At 37.8% G+C, this 15,925-nt stretch overlaps 1 protein-coding gene across 1 annotated transcript in view; it reads right to left on the bottom strand.

The window, feature by feature from the left end:
* Nucleotides 1–15,925, bottom strand: part of LOC150101006 (venom factor-like) — a 697,967-nt gene that overhangs the window by 241,597 nt on the left and 440,445 nt on the right. The window contains exon 29 of the mRNA XM_090401101.1: nt 351–509. Coding sequence (XP_090257227.1) covers nt 351–509 — 159 coding nt within the window. The remainder of the gene's footprint in view (nt 1–350; nt 510–15,925) is intronic.

The raw sequence follows: 15,925 nt of genomic DNA, 5'->3' as shown, positions 1-15,925 counted from the left end.
GCAAATACACTGAACCTGCTTCTCTTCTTCTTTTATTCCATCTACTTGCATACTTTGGAATAGCTTTCCTCATGAAGCATTAACAGTCAACCACAACTTGGAAATCTTCAAGAAAAATGTTTATAAATAAACTTCTTCTTTCTTAATCCTTACTTGCACCACACATACACACACACATACACAACATTTGTATTCTCATGTATTGGATCAATATTAAGATCCACTCATAAAGAGGTAAAGGAATATAGTAACAGAAATAAGTTGACAACAAAAGTTTCATTCCACTGCTAATAAATAACAATGATAAACAATATCATTTTTAACACACTAAAAATAGTTTAGAAACTTACCTGTAGTTCTTGCATTACTAATGCATTATCTTTATGAAAAGAAAGTGTCTTTGCCAACTGGCGATCATTACTTGATGTTACATTACACATCAAATTCACAGGTGGGGAAAGGGATTTGATTGCATATTCTGCCAATGCCTGAAGTCCAACTACTGTGTCCTAAAATAATTCAATAAAAATTACTGCTGATGAGCAATAATTAATTTATTATGGTGAATCATCATTGTTCATTGAATCTCTAATTTTTCAGGACTGTCGCTAGTTTCTTTATATGTAATTACTGTATCAATGTTCTTAATAGATCAAGCAATATGTCACTGTGAAAATTCTAACCTCTGACAAATTTTATGGTGTTTTTGTCTGGAAGTTGACACAGAACAATTAGTTTTGTTCTGTTTTATACAGATTGTCCAATAATTCTTGGAATTCATGGAAATTGACAACTTTAATTAGCCAGCAAATAGACCATTACCTGACCTCAAGGAAAGAAGTCAGGTAATGAAACACAACCGTCCTACTTACTGGACATATAAAGTGGTTATTGCCATGTTTCATCTCCAGAGAAGAGTCTCTGGTTTCTGTCCCTCCCTCTCTTCACATATGGAACAGATAATAGCCTTTTCCATCTGAGGGGTAACAGTAAAGTGGTTTTGCAGGCCCGCTCCTAGACAATAGATGGGACCAAATCTAATCACCATGCATCAGCAAGCCTTCCCAACCAGCTGGCAAAATATCATGTTGCTACTTATTGAACTTAACTGTGACTAAAAGGAATCTGAGAATAGCATCATACAGGGGATGCTACAGAGGTCAGACTAGAGTCTGAGAACCGCCTATGAGGAAGTCAGTTCACAAGTCTTTCACTATTGCTTGTTCCCTGCTTTGTATGCTTGACTTTACCAACTATGAATGATACCATGATAAATAATAATAACCAGTGGTGAGCTATAAGAGGCTCACCCAAGCCCTTTGTTAAATTTTTCTCAAATTTGCAAGCCCCTTGTTCTTCTTGTTTACTTTATTTTTCAAAAAAAAAAAAAAAACATCACTTTTTTAAATATATTAAGCGACAAACTCATACGGTAACCTAACTCAAGTGACAAACTCATACGGTAACCTAACAAAGATTTTATTAAATAAAATATTATAGTTACTATTACCATCATTTTACAACTAAGAATTCACTTTCGGTAATCGCATATAAATAAATAGGACTATAAAATAATGCCCCTTGATTGGTACTGTTGATTATCACTTGAAGTATAAAAACAAAAGAGAAATATAACGTACTTCAATATTATTGTGTTTAGATAATATTTATTTATTCTTTATAGATTGTTTGTCATAAAAACTTCTATCGCAAACAAAAGAAATTTATTTTGTTTATGAAAAATGCAGACTATTTCATATGTGCGATTATAAAAGATTTTATTCTCATTATATTTTGATAGTTAAATAATGTTTTTCTTACGTAAGATAAATTAACACAGACGATTGTGTGCAAATATTTCATGTTTAGATCATGAAATATTTATTTAAAAATTATAGCCTTTACAGGTTGATTGTTCCCTCATACTTTTTGATTGACATTTGCACACAAGCTGTATTAATAAAAGTTTTTGTGTGAAATATGGCTTTTTTTGCTCAACAATGCAAGCTCTTTGTTCAAATATCCATAGCTCACCACTGATAATAACTGTGCAATTAAAAAAAAAATATATATATATATATAAATATATATATCCCACAAAATTAAATAACAAAAAATAAAAATATCGCAAAATTCATTATGAAAATAAAATATACCACAAAAACTTAAAAAACAACAAAATCCCATTTAAAAACAGCTACTTCCAAACACATGCTACTTCCTTTGCCAATATTCAGGGCTTCAGTATAAATATTAATGATGTACCAGCACTTGTATATACACATGTAAACCAAATCTGTTTATGCCTAACATGTGCATTTGTCAGATCTGACATTCCACACCATAGATTACTAACTCTTGACCCCCCCATAATGGTCTGCATTAGCTAAAATATCTTTGCCTCACATTGTTGTTGTCATTTACTGCCTTTACCACTCTCCTAATTCTGATGACTATACTGACCTCTGTGATTTTATAGTCTAATTTTATAGGAGAGTTTAACAAAATCGTACCAACCTGGTGCGAACGTTAAGAATGTAAGCGAGTCAATTAGAATGCAAAAGCAGCGGGTGAATGAATTGATAGTGGTAGCAGCAGGTACAAATGATTCGAAAGGAAACAAAATGGCTATGAGAAAGGATGTGAGGGAATTGCTTGAGGTAGCAAAAGAGAAGAGTGAGAGAGTTAGGATGGTGAGTCTGTTGCCGCGGTATGACAGTGAAGAGTATAGAAGGAGGGCCATAATTGCTAATGACTTTATGCGTGAATTTTGCAGTATGAGTGGTGTGGAATTTGTGATTGTGTGGAATGAGTTCGATGGGCAAAAGGATTTATATAAAATGGATGGTTTACATTTGAATCGATTTGGTGCACGGAGACTTGAAAAGGTGTTGTTGAATGTAGTGGAAGTGAATGTACAGAATCAGGGAAACTAGAGTTATTAAAGAGGGAGGGGTAGATATGCAGACTTTAGGGAGACAGTTGAGGGTGTGAATGTGTGTAATATGCCCAAGCGAGTAGGAAAGACCACGAATCAGAATGGGATAGTTAGTATAAGGCATCAAAATAGGGATGGGACAAATCGGCTTCTCCAATTCATGTATACTAATGCCAGAAGTATTAGGAAGAAGAACGAAGAATTTTTGGCCTTGGTTGGCACTTCCAGACCACAGGTTATTGGTATTAGTTAAACATGGCTGACAGAAGATGACACAGCTAGTGGGATTGAATGTGAGGAGTATGGTGTGTTCAGGAGTGACAGGAAGAATAAAATGGGGGGAGGAGTGTTATTGATGATAGCTGATGAGTTACAGCCAAGAAGAATACAAGTGGAACTGCAGGATAGAGAAAAGAGCACATTTGAGGCTATTGGGTGTGAGATTGAAACTAGCAGAACAAAATATACAGTTGGGTGCTGCTATAGACCAGGTGGTGGAATAGATGGAGTAGACAGTATGCATAAGCAAATAGAAGAAATGAGTGAAAGGAAGGTAATTATTATGGGAGAATTCAACTATAGTAACATTGATTGGAAGGAGGAGAGGACACATGGGAGGAAGGAACTGGATTTTATGTGGTTATTAAGGGATAACTATCTGCGAGAGCATGTAATGGAAAATACTATGGGTCAGAGAGTGCTTGACTTACTAATTGCATCTGAGAATTTGGTAACGAATATGACCACATTGCCACCAATTGGTGAGAGTGATCATAGGGTCTTGACTTGGGAGGTGGCTAAAGGTGTGGAATTTACAATTAAGACAGGGTACATGTGGAATTATCGGGCTGGTAAGTATGACAAGCTTAGGAATTTGATTGGTTCAGTGCCAATGCATGTACAACTGCAAGGGCTAGAAGTTGATAGTGCATGGGAGGCGGTTAAGAAGTGTTTGCATTAAGCAATGGCTGACTGTATACCTAGAGTTTGAATAATAAATCAAGTAGGGGTTAAATGGATGAATAACACCATTATGCTTGAGCTGCAAAAAAAAAAGAACTATGGAAGGAATTTAAGGAGAAAGGTGTCCGGAAGGCACATGAATAGTATAAAGCGCAGGCCAGAAGGGTAACGAGTGGTAAGAAAAGCAAAAAAGGATTATGAAAGAACATTGGCAATGCAGGCTAAAGAGAATCCCAAACAATTTTTTCGATATGTTGCAAGTAAATGAAAAAATGTATATGGCAGAATGATTTTAAAGAATGCCGATGGTAGGGAGGTAACCGAATCAGTTGACATAGTTGAATTACTGAGCGAGCACTTTGCAAGAATATATCATCCAGGTGGTGACATTGCAGAAATGAATGAACCAATAGATTATATAGGAATTGTGGTGAATGAAGTGGAGGTGAGTAGTCTATTGCAAAACCTCAATGTTAATACATCTGTGGGATTGGATGGTATACCAGCTCGTGTTGTACATGAAGCGGATAAACAATTGTCATTACCCTTGACCATTTTGTTTAATTTGAGTCTCGGGTCTGGGTTAGTCCCGAGGGGGATGGAAAGAGGGGAAAATAGTTCCACTGCATAAAGGAGGTTCCAAGACTGCTGTTGTAAATTACCAACCAATTAGCATATCAGTAATCATTGTCAAGGTCTTGGAGAAATTAGTCAAGAGAAGAATACAGGATTGGATAGATGAAAATGGGATACTGTATGGAGGACAACATGGTTTTGCGAAGGGTAGATCATGCCTCAGTAACTTGCTCATGTTTTATAACACAGTGACGGCTGAACTGGATAAGAGTAATGGGTTTACAGTGATTCTACTGGACCTTGCCAAAGCCTTTGGCAGGATACCACATGGAACTCTAATCAGTAAACTGGAGCAGATGGGGATAGTTATAGGGTTGGTGAGATGGATAGGAAGGTGATTGATGGAGAGATACCAGAGAGTGGTTTATTCAGGAGTTGAGTCCAAAAGACGGCTTGTGACTAGTAGTGTGCTGCAGGGTTCTGTTCTTGGACCACTACTTTTTAATTTGTTCATTAATGATATAGGAAAGGATCTGAGAGGAAGTGTTCACTTGTTTGCTGATGATGCAAAGTTGGGTAGAGCAATTGTGAGTGCACAGGATGTCAAAATTTTGCAAGATGATTTGGATAGTTTGGAGGACTGGGCTAAGGAAAATGGTCAATTTAATGTGACAAATGTAAGGTTATGCATTTTGGGGGTGAAAAGATTAGCAGCAGTATATCAGATTGGTGGAACTGTACTCCAGGAGATTGATGAGGCCAGGGATTTGGGAGTGTTGGTGGATAGGGAGTTGAAGTTTAGGGGGCACATCGCAAAAGTGGCTAAATCAGCTCATCAAATAACTTGGTTACTGAAAAATACTTTAACAAGCAGAGACAAACAAGTTATTGTTCCTCTGTATCTAGCGTTGATAAGACCCCATCTAGACTACTGTGCCCAGATATGGGTGCCAGGGTTTCTTCTTGATGGGGAGGAGGTGGAGAGGATCCAGAGACGAGCGACCAAGATGATAGCAGGTCTGTGGAATGAACATTATGAGAACAGGTTGAAGAATTTTGAGTTGCAAAAATTGGTTGATAGGCAGAAAAGGGGTCATATGATTGAGACATTAAATTACTGAAGGGGGTTTCTATAAGATTAATCCAGAAGATATTTTTGAGAATAGGACTGGTGGTGGGAGGACTAGGGGCCATACATGGAAGCTTTGCAAGAATGTGGTTAGCAGGAGTGTTAGAGCTAGGTTTTTTACTTGGAGAGTGGTGAATGAGTGGAATAAGCTGCCAGAGTCTGTTGTAGGTGCTATGACCGTGAATGAGTTCAAGGCGAGGTATGATAGATACTGTGTGAATGTCGAATAGTTGTTCTTGACATGATGTTAGGGCCTCCCTCGATGAGTCTGTCGACTCCTTGGAGTTGCCCGAAATAATAATAATAATAATAATAATAATAATAATTTCCAAACAGTAAGATACAACTTGATCTGTCCAAGAGGACAGATAAAGCCAGAAGGGATGCCAAATTATTTGCTGTCAGTAATGATTTAACATAAACTATTCATCTACCTACCAAAATACCTGATAAACTCCCATTCTTCTAAAACCCTTCACTTTTCCTTAATCATATCTTCCTCCAAATACACTATTGGTGTTAACTCTTCTCTTGACATAGCTTTGTCAACATTTCCTTTTCTAAAGGTTGACCTTCTCCCAGCTAATCTCAGCCACATGTCCTTTGACACAACAGCAACATCAAATGGGATGAGCTGCAGGATTTCTAAACCACTTTCCTATGATATGATTACTGCTTCCATTTTCTTGATCCAAACACTTGCTCTCTCGCTTCAAATAACTGAAAAAAACTCTTGCTAGCAGGAAGTTATTCAGTCCTAAAATCTCCCCACCACTATCCAAATATATGGTTCTCCAATAAGTGTGCTGAAAACCATCTAAAATATAAATTCAGCACTGAAATTAAATTAAATGGCTTAAATCAAAAATCCAGCTTTGCACTCAGTCTCTACTACAACCTACAATCTTAAAAAAAAAAAAATGATGCAGGCTGTAGCAGAGGCTGAATGGCAAGCTGGATTTTTGATTTAAGTTATTTAATTTCATTTATTTTGTCACTTTTTGCTTGTTTAATTTGAATTTCATACTGAAGATGCCTTTGTTACTTGGGAAAAATTTTATAGAAATAAATGTCTCAAGTAAGTTACTCCAATCTAAATTAAACAATATTAACAATGGGTTAACTTATGTGAGAATTTTATTTCTATAAAATTTTACCCAAGGACTTTGATATGAAATTCAAATTAAACAAGCATAAGTGACAAATCAAAAATTTAACAATAAGAACATGTAAGCTACACAATAAATGACACAGAGAGGCATGGTCTAACAACATTTATTTTAAACAAATATATATATGTATATAGGGGGGGTCCTCAACCTACGTCGTCTCGACTTTACAGTGGTAATCCCATAAATAATTTAAAAAATAAATTTTGACTTGAAGCAGCGCAACATAAAATTCAAACGTCGCAAGTGAACTTGTTTGTGAGCATGGCAGAAGAATATGCCATTACGCAGCGTTTGTTTGGGAGAGGTAGCATCGCTTGGATCCCAGCATACACTCTTTAGGTACCACGTGCTTTGTTTACATCTGCTCTCTCACTTTTGTGTTTGTGCTTTTTTGTGACTTTTTGCCCTTCGATATGGCTCCCAAACGTAAGGCAGACTCTTCCGATGGCAGTGTGTCAAATAAAAGGAAAGCCATTACATTAGAAGTGAAATTAGACATTATTAAAAGGGCAAAAAAGGGAGAAACGTCAACAAACATCGGCCGCACATTGAACTTAAGTCGTACCACAGTCGGGACTATTATCAAGGATAAAGTTCGCATCCTTGAACAAGTGAAAGGATTGACGCCCATGAAATCGACTGTGATTACGAAAAAACGTAGCAGGCTCATGACTGAGATGGAAAGGCTTCTTGTTCTTTGTCTGGAAGACCAGCATCAACGGCATATCCCAATTAGCCTCATGTTAATTCAAGAAAAGGCAAAAAGATTGTTTGAGGCATTGAAAAGTGAAAGTGGGGAAACGAGTGCAGGTGAAGAGTTTAACTAGTAAAAATTGGTTTATGCATTTTAATGCTCGGGACAATTTACATAACCTTAAGGTGAAAGGTGAAGCTGCTAGTGGTGATGATAAAGCAGCTGGTGAGTTTCCTGAGGGGTTGACTGAGATAATAAGGGAGGAGGAGCTACAGTGCTCAACAAGTGTTTAATGGGGACGAGACAGGCCTATTTTGGAAACGTATGCCTAATCGTACCTATATTGCCAATGAGGAGAAGGCAGCACCAGGCCATAAAGCTGGTAAGGAGAGACTGACTTTGCTTCTTGGGGCTAATGTTGCTGGCGACTTAAAACTGAAGCCCTTGTTGGTCTATCAGGCTGAAAATCCAAGGGCACTAAACGATCAACTGCCTATCATCTGGAGGTCCAATAAGAAAGCATGGGTGACACTTCAAATCTTCGAGGACTGGTTTACCAACCATTTTGTGCCAGAAGTTCAGAGGTACTGTACAGCCAAGGGTCTGCCCTTTAAGGCATTATTAGTGCTAGACAATGCCCCTGGTCACCCTGCCCACTTGGATGACTTTCACCCTAATGTTAAGGAGGTTTACCTTCCACCAAACACCACAGCCCTTTTGCAGCCTATGGACCAGGGTGTTATTGCTTCCTTTAAGGTCTACTACCTCTGCAGGACATTTGCTATGGCTTTCAGGGCAGCTGAAAAAGACAGGAACTTAACCCTCAAAGACTTTTGGAAATCGTATAGCATTTATAATGCCATACAAAACATTGAGCATGCTTGGGATGTGTGGAAAAAACTATGTTCCCAGTTTGTGAATGATTTCCATGGCTATGAGAAGACAGTTGAGGCTGTCACAGAGAAGGTTGTTGCCCTGGGGAAGCAGATGAATTTGGAAGTGGAGGCCGAAGATGTCACAGAGCTTCTGGCATCTCATGGGGAGGAGTTGTCAGCAGAAGACCTCATTCAGTTATAGAAGCAGCTGATTGAGGAGGAGGAAACAATGGTTCCAACCCCTACACCCAGGAGATTCACCACCAAGGGCTTGGCAGAAGGTTTTGCCCTCATTGAGGATAGGCTGGCCAAGTTTGAGGCTGAGGATTCCCAACACTGCTAGGTACACAAAGGTCTGAGGGGTTATAGATTGCCTGCAGTGTTATAGGGAGATATACGAGGAGAAGAGGATGGTATCATTCCAGACTAGCCTGGAACGTTTTTTCATGAAGGTAGAGAGACCTGCAGCAGATGCTGGTACCTCAATTGTCTCTTCAGTTTCTCTTCCAGCCTCTCCATCTTCTTCAGTTGCACCTGCAGTATCTCCTACACCTTCTGCAGTCTGTCCTGGCTCTCCAGCCTCCTCCTCCTTCTGTTAAGGCAGTCTCTCCCTCCTTGCAACGCCCCATCCAGTGTGCAAGCCAACCACAGGATAAAAGGTAAAGAATTGTTTTCATTTTTTTTTTTTTTTAAATCACCTGTACAGAATGTACAGTTTCATTTGTCATTTTGGGGATTGTTCTCATTTTTATGTTTGTTTTTTATTACAGTTCTATTTTTGTTATTTTTCTGTACTATACAGTAATTATGTTCTCCCTTTCATTTTCCTATGGCCTAGTTCTGTTTCTTGATATATATACGTATGACTTTAGGGTGTTTTAGGTTAGGTAAGTAACTTAGGCTATGGTAATTCTGACATGCATCGAAAATCGCCTTACATCGGTCTGTAGGAATGGATCTCCGACGTAACTCAAGGACCCCCCCCTGTACATATGCATAGCATTATACATGTCTGCATGTGCACACTGGAAGGGGTGTTGCAAGGAGGGAGAGACTGACTTAATGGAAGGAGGAGGCTGGAGAGGCGAGAGTCAGGACAGGCTGCAGAAGGCGCAGGAGATACTGCAGGTGTGGGACTAAGGCAAGTGATGTAAAGTCATTAGCTTCTATATACGAGTTGCCCAATCCTGAAATTACTTCAGGCGCAAACTTTGTTTGCTTACACTTGGATAAAGGATTAAACCAAGAATATAATTTCTTGGCATCTTTAATTTACAATCATAATTGTCTCTACAGTTATAACTGAATAAATGTTTATAACAGGAAATAGAAATGACATTATCATCACTTATCTTCTAGCATGGTTCAATGGAGGTTTGCTAATATAATAATAATGATATTCAATCTGTACATTAATGATATTGTGAAGGATCTGACAAGCGACATACAGTTATTTGCTGATGATGCAAAGATAGGTAGGTAATCAGGAATGCTGTGATATGCAGTCTTTGCAGAATGATTTGAATAGGCTGGAATTGTGGGCATGGGAAAATGGGTGTCAGTTCAATGTCAGTAAATGTAAAGTCATTCACTTCAGCATTATTATTATTATTATTTGACACCTCCAGGGAGTCCAAAGACTCATCGAGGGAGAGTCTGCCAACAGCATCGAACGATTGGTCCCCTTCCCACTATTAACCAATGTCGTATTATATTGGTGGGATTAGGCTAGAAGAAACTGATGAGGCTAGGGATCTTGGAGTGTTAATAGATAGGAAGTTGAAGTTTAGAGGCCATGTGGCAAAGATTGCAAATACAACTCAAAAGATAATTGCAATACTGAAATGAACATTCACATGTAAAGATAAGGATGTTATTTTGCCTCTTTACAAGGCCTTGATAAGACCTCACTTGGACTATTGTTGTGCACGAGGTCTGGTCTCCTGGTTTCTGTTGTGATTCTGATATATTGGAGAGAGTACAAAGGAGAGTGTTAAAAATGATATCAGGATTGTGGAATACTGATTATGAAGACAGATTGAGAATTTGTAGACTGCAGACACAAGCAAACAGGAGAAAGAGGGGTGATATGATTGAGACTTACAAACTTCTGAAAGGGTCATACAGGATTTCAATTGATGGAATTTTTCAATTTATGGAAGGTGGGGAAAGGACAAGAGGACAACCTTGGAAGCTGAGAATGAAGGCCGCCAAGAAGGATGTGAGGGCTAGATTTTTCTCTCAGAGGGTGGTGCGTGATTGGAATGGATTGCCATTGGATGTTGTGAGTGCAAGCAGTGTGAATGAATTCAAGAATAAGTATGATAGCTGGTGTGTATAATATGCGGCCTCCCTCGATGAGTCTCTGACTCCCAGGAGGTCTCTCTTAATAATAATAATGATGATGATGATGCATAGTAAAATAATTTTCAATAAAATTATGTTAACCAGACTTTGTAATTATTATAAATCATTGATACGATGACTGCTTCTCATTTTATATTGAATCAAAGAATCATTGGATCATCGGCAAGCAGAACATTTCCCCTAATACCTTTTCTGTTTATATTACAATGCTGATATATCATATTTTTAATGAATTTCCTGTTATTACTTTTTTTGAATACTAGTATAAATTATTAGTATTCAAGGTTTCAGTTATATTATTATTATTAGTAGAAGTAGTAGTAGTAGTAGCAGTATTACTATTGTATCCCCACGGAGTCCTAAGACTCATTGTGGGAGATCCAAACAATCAACAATATCTCTTATACCTCTCCTAGAAACCATTAACAGAAAAAGCACTCACCACTGACTCAGGCAACCCATTCCATTCATTCACCACTTTCCAAATGAAAAATCTAGCATGCCCTTGTTATCCACTCTTACCCAACTTTCAGGGATGATCTCTTGCTCTGCCTGTCTACCCAGGTGCTGAACATTTTTATTCACCTATCAACCAACTTTTGCATTCCATAAACCCTCAATCTTTCCTCATAAGAAGCATTCTACAGACCGCTCGCCTCTGAATCCTCTCCACCACATCCTCAAGAAACCCAGGTGACCCAACCTGAGCATAGTAATCGATGTAGTCAAATCAAGGCTTTATAAAAAATAACGATAACTCTTTAATTCTTTGTGTGTCACTTCAATTAACCAAGTAATCCTGTGAGCCATCCTGGCTACTTTAGAATTATGCCCTCTAAACTTCAACCCTCTATCTATTACTACCATCCCCAAATCCCTGGCTTCATCGATTTTCTGAAGCACAGTTCCATCAATTGGTACACAGATTGTAATCTTTGCATCCCAAAATGCATAACTTTAGACTTTTCCACATTACATTGACATCCATTATGCTCTGCCCATACTGTCAGCCTATTTAAATCATTCCGCAAGCTCTCTACATTCCCTTGATTAACTATTACCCTACCAAATTTTGGATCATCAGCAAACAACTGAATATCTCCTTTCAAATTATTTCCTATATCATTTATGTACAAATTAAACAGTCCAAGCACAGAGTCCTGCAGTACACCCCCATAATCACCTGCCTTCTCCTGGATTCTACTCTGACATTTGGTATCTGTGCATCAGCTACCCTTTTAAATATACTGCTAACCTTTGCAAAATCTAGCAGTATATTGTGTAGCCATTCCCTTTATCGAACTCAGCTGTCACTTTATTATAAAAAGTTAGTAGATTACTAAGACATGATCAACCCTTCACAAAGTCGTGCTGCACCTAAGCAAGATCTGCACAGAAAAAGACAAAAGGCAAACCAACTGCATAAGCAGTACAGAACACAAACTAGAACAATAACAACTGCTGTAGAAAAAGTAAAATCAAATCATCTGTATAGACTAAGGAAATTTTAGGTAGGCAATTTGTTATATGGCAAGTATATGGAAGACTGTATATAGGTACAAAGATAATACTGTAAAATCTTTACATAAATGCAGCAGTGAGACTGGATGAGGTACTAGTACATACATTAAGGAAGGTGTAGTTGAGCTTTTGATATGTTTGCCTGCATGTTTTAACATGGCAGAGTCCCAAAACATTGAGTAGAGAGAGATAAGACTGACTCCCTTTTAGCATTATTGTTGTGTGCTGGAATTAATCAGAAGCAACCTCAACAGTTAGAACTGTTGGTGTAATAATGAAAATTTTGGAGAAGTCAGTTAGGCAAGAATTGAGGACCAGGTAGTAATACTACCAGATGCCAGTCTGGTAGTTCTCACAGATGCCAGGCAGCACCTGTGAATAAGCTACTCTTGTGCTGTCCAATTTTATCATTATTGCAAGTGTTTTTCATTCAAATTAATCATTCAACAAAAATCTTAACAGTGTGTACTAAGGAGCTGATTACTTCTGCACAATCTACAAGTACTATAAGTACTTACAGATTGTGCAGAAGTTATGTGTTATGTGTAATCAGTTATGTGTATTGCTATGCCTACAGTGTGTGAAGCGAAGATGGTGGCAACAAAAGCCAATGACAGAGGAGCACCTCATGTCTCGCCAGTGAAGCGCCATCAGTTGCCAAGAAGCCCACAAATTGCTGCAGCTGTAAAATTGATGTCACCAATAAAAAAAAAAAAGCATATTGTGTGAGTTCTGTTTCCACTGGCTACATGCTTCCTTTGCAAATATAGATGAATCAGCACACAAGCTATTTATTGACCTCAACCAGCCCTTCTTCTGTTAAACTCCTGAACTTAGGCAAACAAGTCGAAAACTTAAACTCGATACTCCTCCAAAATACGAGCGCTGGAAACTAAGCTTCAACTAATTGACAATCAGTGCTGCAATGCAAGTTCACCCTTGCGCACAAATCAACTCTGTGACCATATCACATCAATGGTAAACAACTAGATCAAGGCCAAAAACAAAACATCATATTTTATTATTTTATTTTATTATAAAATAATAAAATAAAATATAATAAAAGAAAGGACAGAACGACCTTTCCATGCCTCGCAAAAGTGAATTGTGACAAGCACATCTAAAGTAATAACAGCGATCAACAACAAGTTCGAGGATACATGCCCCCAATTGTGCATACATGCTCGACCTGACTTAACATTTGCCCAGAGAGAACAAAGTCATCATCTTCAAAAACAACTAGAAGAAAAATGCCCAAATGGAGAAAACAAATTGGATCATAGAGTACAAACAAGCTAAATAAGTGCAAAAATCATGTGATGCCACTAGTAGCCACCATGGAGAACCAGTATGCAGGCACTGCATAGAAAACATGCAAGACCCTTGCAGTCAAATATATGGCTCACAGAACCTTGCATATCCACTTCACCAACATCCATGGCCTCAACTCCAAACTTAATAGTGTCCATTACCATCTTCAGTCTACCAAACCCCGCCTACTCTTTTTGGCAGAAACTCAAATCTCACCCCACCCCAGCACTATTCATCTCCAAACTATATACTCTTTAATTCCTTTCGATCCAATGGCGGTTCTGTGCATACATTTGCTCTGACATACCTTGCCAGAGAGCACCAATATCCCTTTCCCACTCAGTCAAATTCATTTGCTGTCTTTATTGCTCCACTAATACCCCCAATCCCAACCACTCTGAGCTCTTTAATTTCCTCTCCTTAAAAATCAATTTTCTCCAGTTCCACTTTCCCAACAGCGAAAGCATCCTCTTAGGAGATTTTAATGTCCACAACACCAACTGACTTTTCTCCTCCATTTGCACAGATCTTGCAGGCAGGAATGCTGAAACATTTGCCATCACCAACGACCTTACACAACCTGTTCACATGCCCACCTCCAAACACCCTAGATTTCTTCCTCAACAAAGACCCTTCCAAATATACAGTGAATGTAGTACTCCCTCCCTAGGTAATTCTGACACCACAATCTAGGACTCATCTCCTCCCCATGCAACAACGCTTACTCAGCCACTCCCATACAAGAGTAGTTTGCCATTATAACAATGCTATGTGGGACAGCCTCCATGACTTCTATTCCTCATTCCTATGGTTGGACTATTGCTTCTGGCCTTGCAACCCAAACATGTGCACTGAACGTATCACCAGAGTAATCCTCACTAGCATGGAAACATACATTCCCCACACTACTCTGAACTGCTGTACCCTAACTAAACCCTGGTTCTCCAAAAGATGTGCAAAGGCTGTACAAATGAAAAATCAAGCATACAATAACTGGCTCACATCAAGAACTCCATCCTGCTTTAGTGCTTATACTCAAGCTCAGAACAGTGGTATCTCGCTAATCCGAACCTCTTTAGTCCGAACACTCCAGTAATCCGAACTACGGTTTAAAAGGAAAAAAAAGTTTTATTTATTATTTTTATTATATTTATTATATATTATTATTTTGTGTACTATTATTTTGCCTCCAAACCGTACTCTATTGTTGCAACCAATGGATCAGAACATAATACAATCCATTAAATTAAAAGATCGTAAAGATCTGCTTTTAAATGTAATTTCCTAAAATTATGACGTTACCACATCAATAAAAAATATAAATTTGAAGGATGTAGCATTCTCAATTGATGTTGCTTGGGAATCCTCAAACCTGAAGCAATTCGAGTATCATGGAGAAAACTGTGACCATCTAGAATTTACGAAGATAACTACGGTGATACACAAAAAAGTAGAAATTCAAAACATGCATAATTTGGTTAAAAATATAAATTCAAATGTTGAAATTTCACAAACAGATGTTACGGAAATGATTACAGGTAGAACCAAAAGTCAATTAGAAATCAAATCAGATGCTTAAATTATAAATATGACGCTACAGAATGAATTAGCAGATGTTGATGACTATAAAGAATTCAAAGAAAAAAAAGTAAAACATGAAGAGGCAGTTGACAGTTTTAATATGTGTACAGAATGGGCTAATCAGAATGATATGCCATTCCACAAAGTTTAATTGCTAATGCAGCTCTAAGAAGAGAAGCATTCGAAAAAAGTTCAGCTTCCAAGAAGCGAAAGAAAATCAGTGACTTTTTTTTTTTTTTACAGAGAAATTAAAAAAAAAACTTTTGTGTGTTATTTTGTGAAACTTTGTTTTGTGTGTTGTGTACAAGAAAGTGATATTTTTTACGCAAATTAAGTTATATATTGAACTATGCAATTCTATTAAATCAAAATCCTCAACAATAAAGATATATACAAAATAAATTTTTTACTAAAATAAACTTATATTACTTTTTAAGTTTTACATTACAGTACAGTAGGTTTTTTTTTCTATGAGTTACTTCATTTATTTCCAGAATTAAATTGATGTACCACTAGAATCTGATAATTTTTGTCTTAAACGCTAGTTATTGTTGTCTCTTGGGCAAAAATTCACTGATCCGAACGATTAGCGAAAAGCGATTAGCACCCACAATTTTGATTAGTTCAGATTACCGAGATACTACTGTAGATGGAAGAAACTATCAATGCTTCCAAAACAGGGTTCAAAAGAGCAAACAACATCTGAGCCTTTTGGTCTCTCACCAAAGCACTTGGTCATAACTTCTGCCAAACACTATTCCCACCCCTTTCATACCCAAATGGCTCTATTGCACCATC

This window comes from Typopeltis vanoorti, chromosome 12, assembly GCF_054136105.1.
Source record: "Typopeltis vanoorti isolate ZY-2024b chromosome 12, IOZ_Tvanoo_1.0, whole genome shotgun sequence".
Classification (NCBI taxonomy): domain Eukaryota; kingdom Metazoa; phylum Arthropoda; class Arachnida; order Uropygi; family Thelyphonidae; genus Typopeltis; species Typopeltis vanoorti.
Note: the sequence above shows the minus strand (reverse complement) of the source record. Positions and strands in the feature narration are given on the sequence as shown.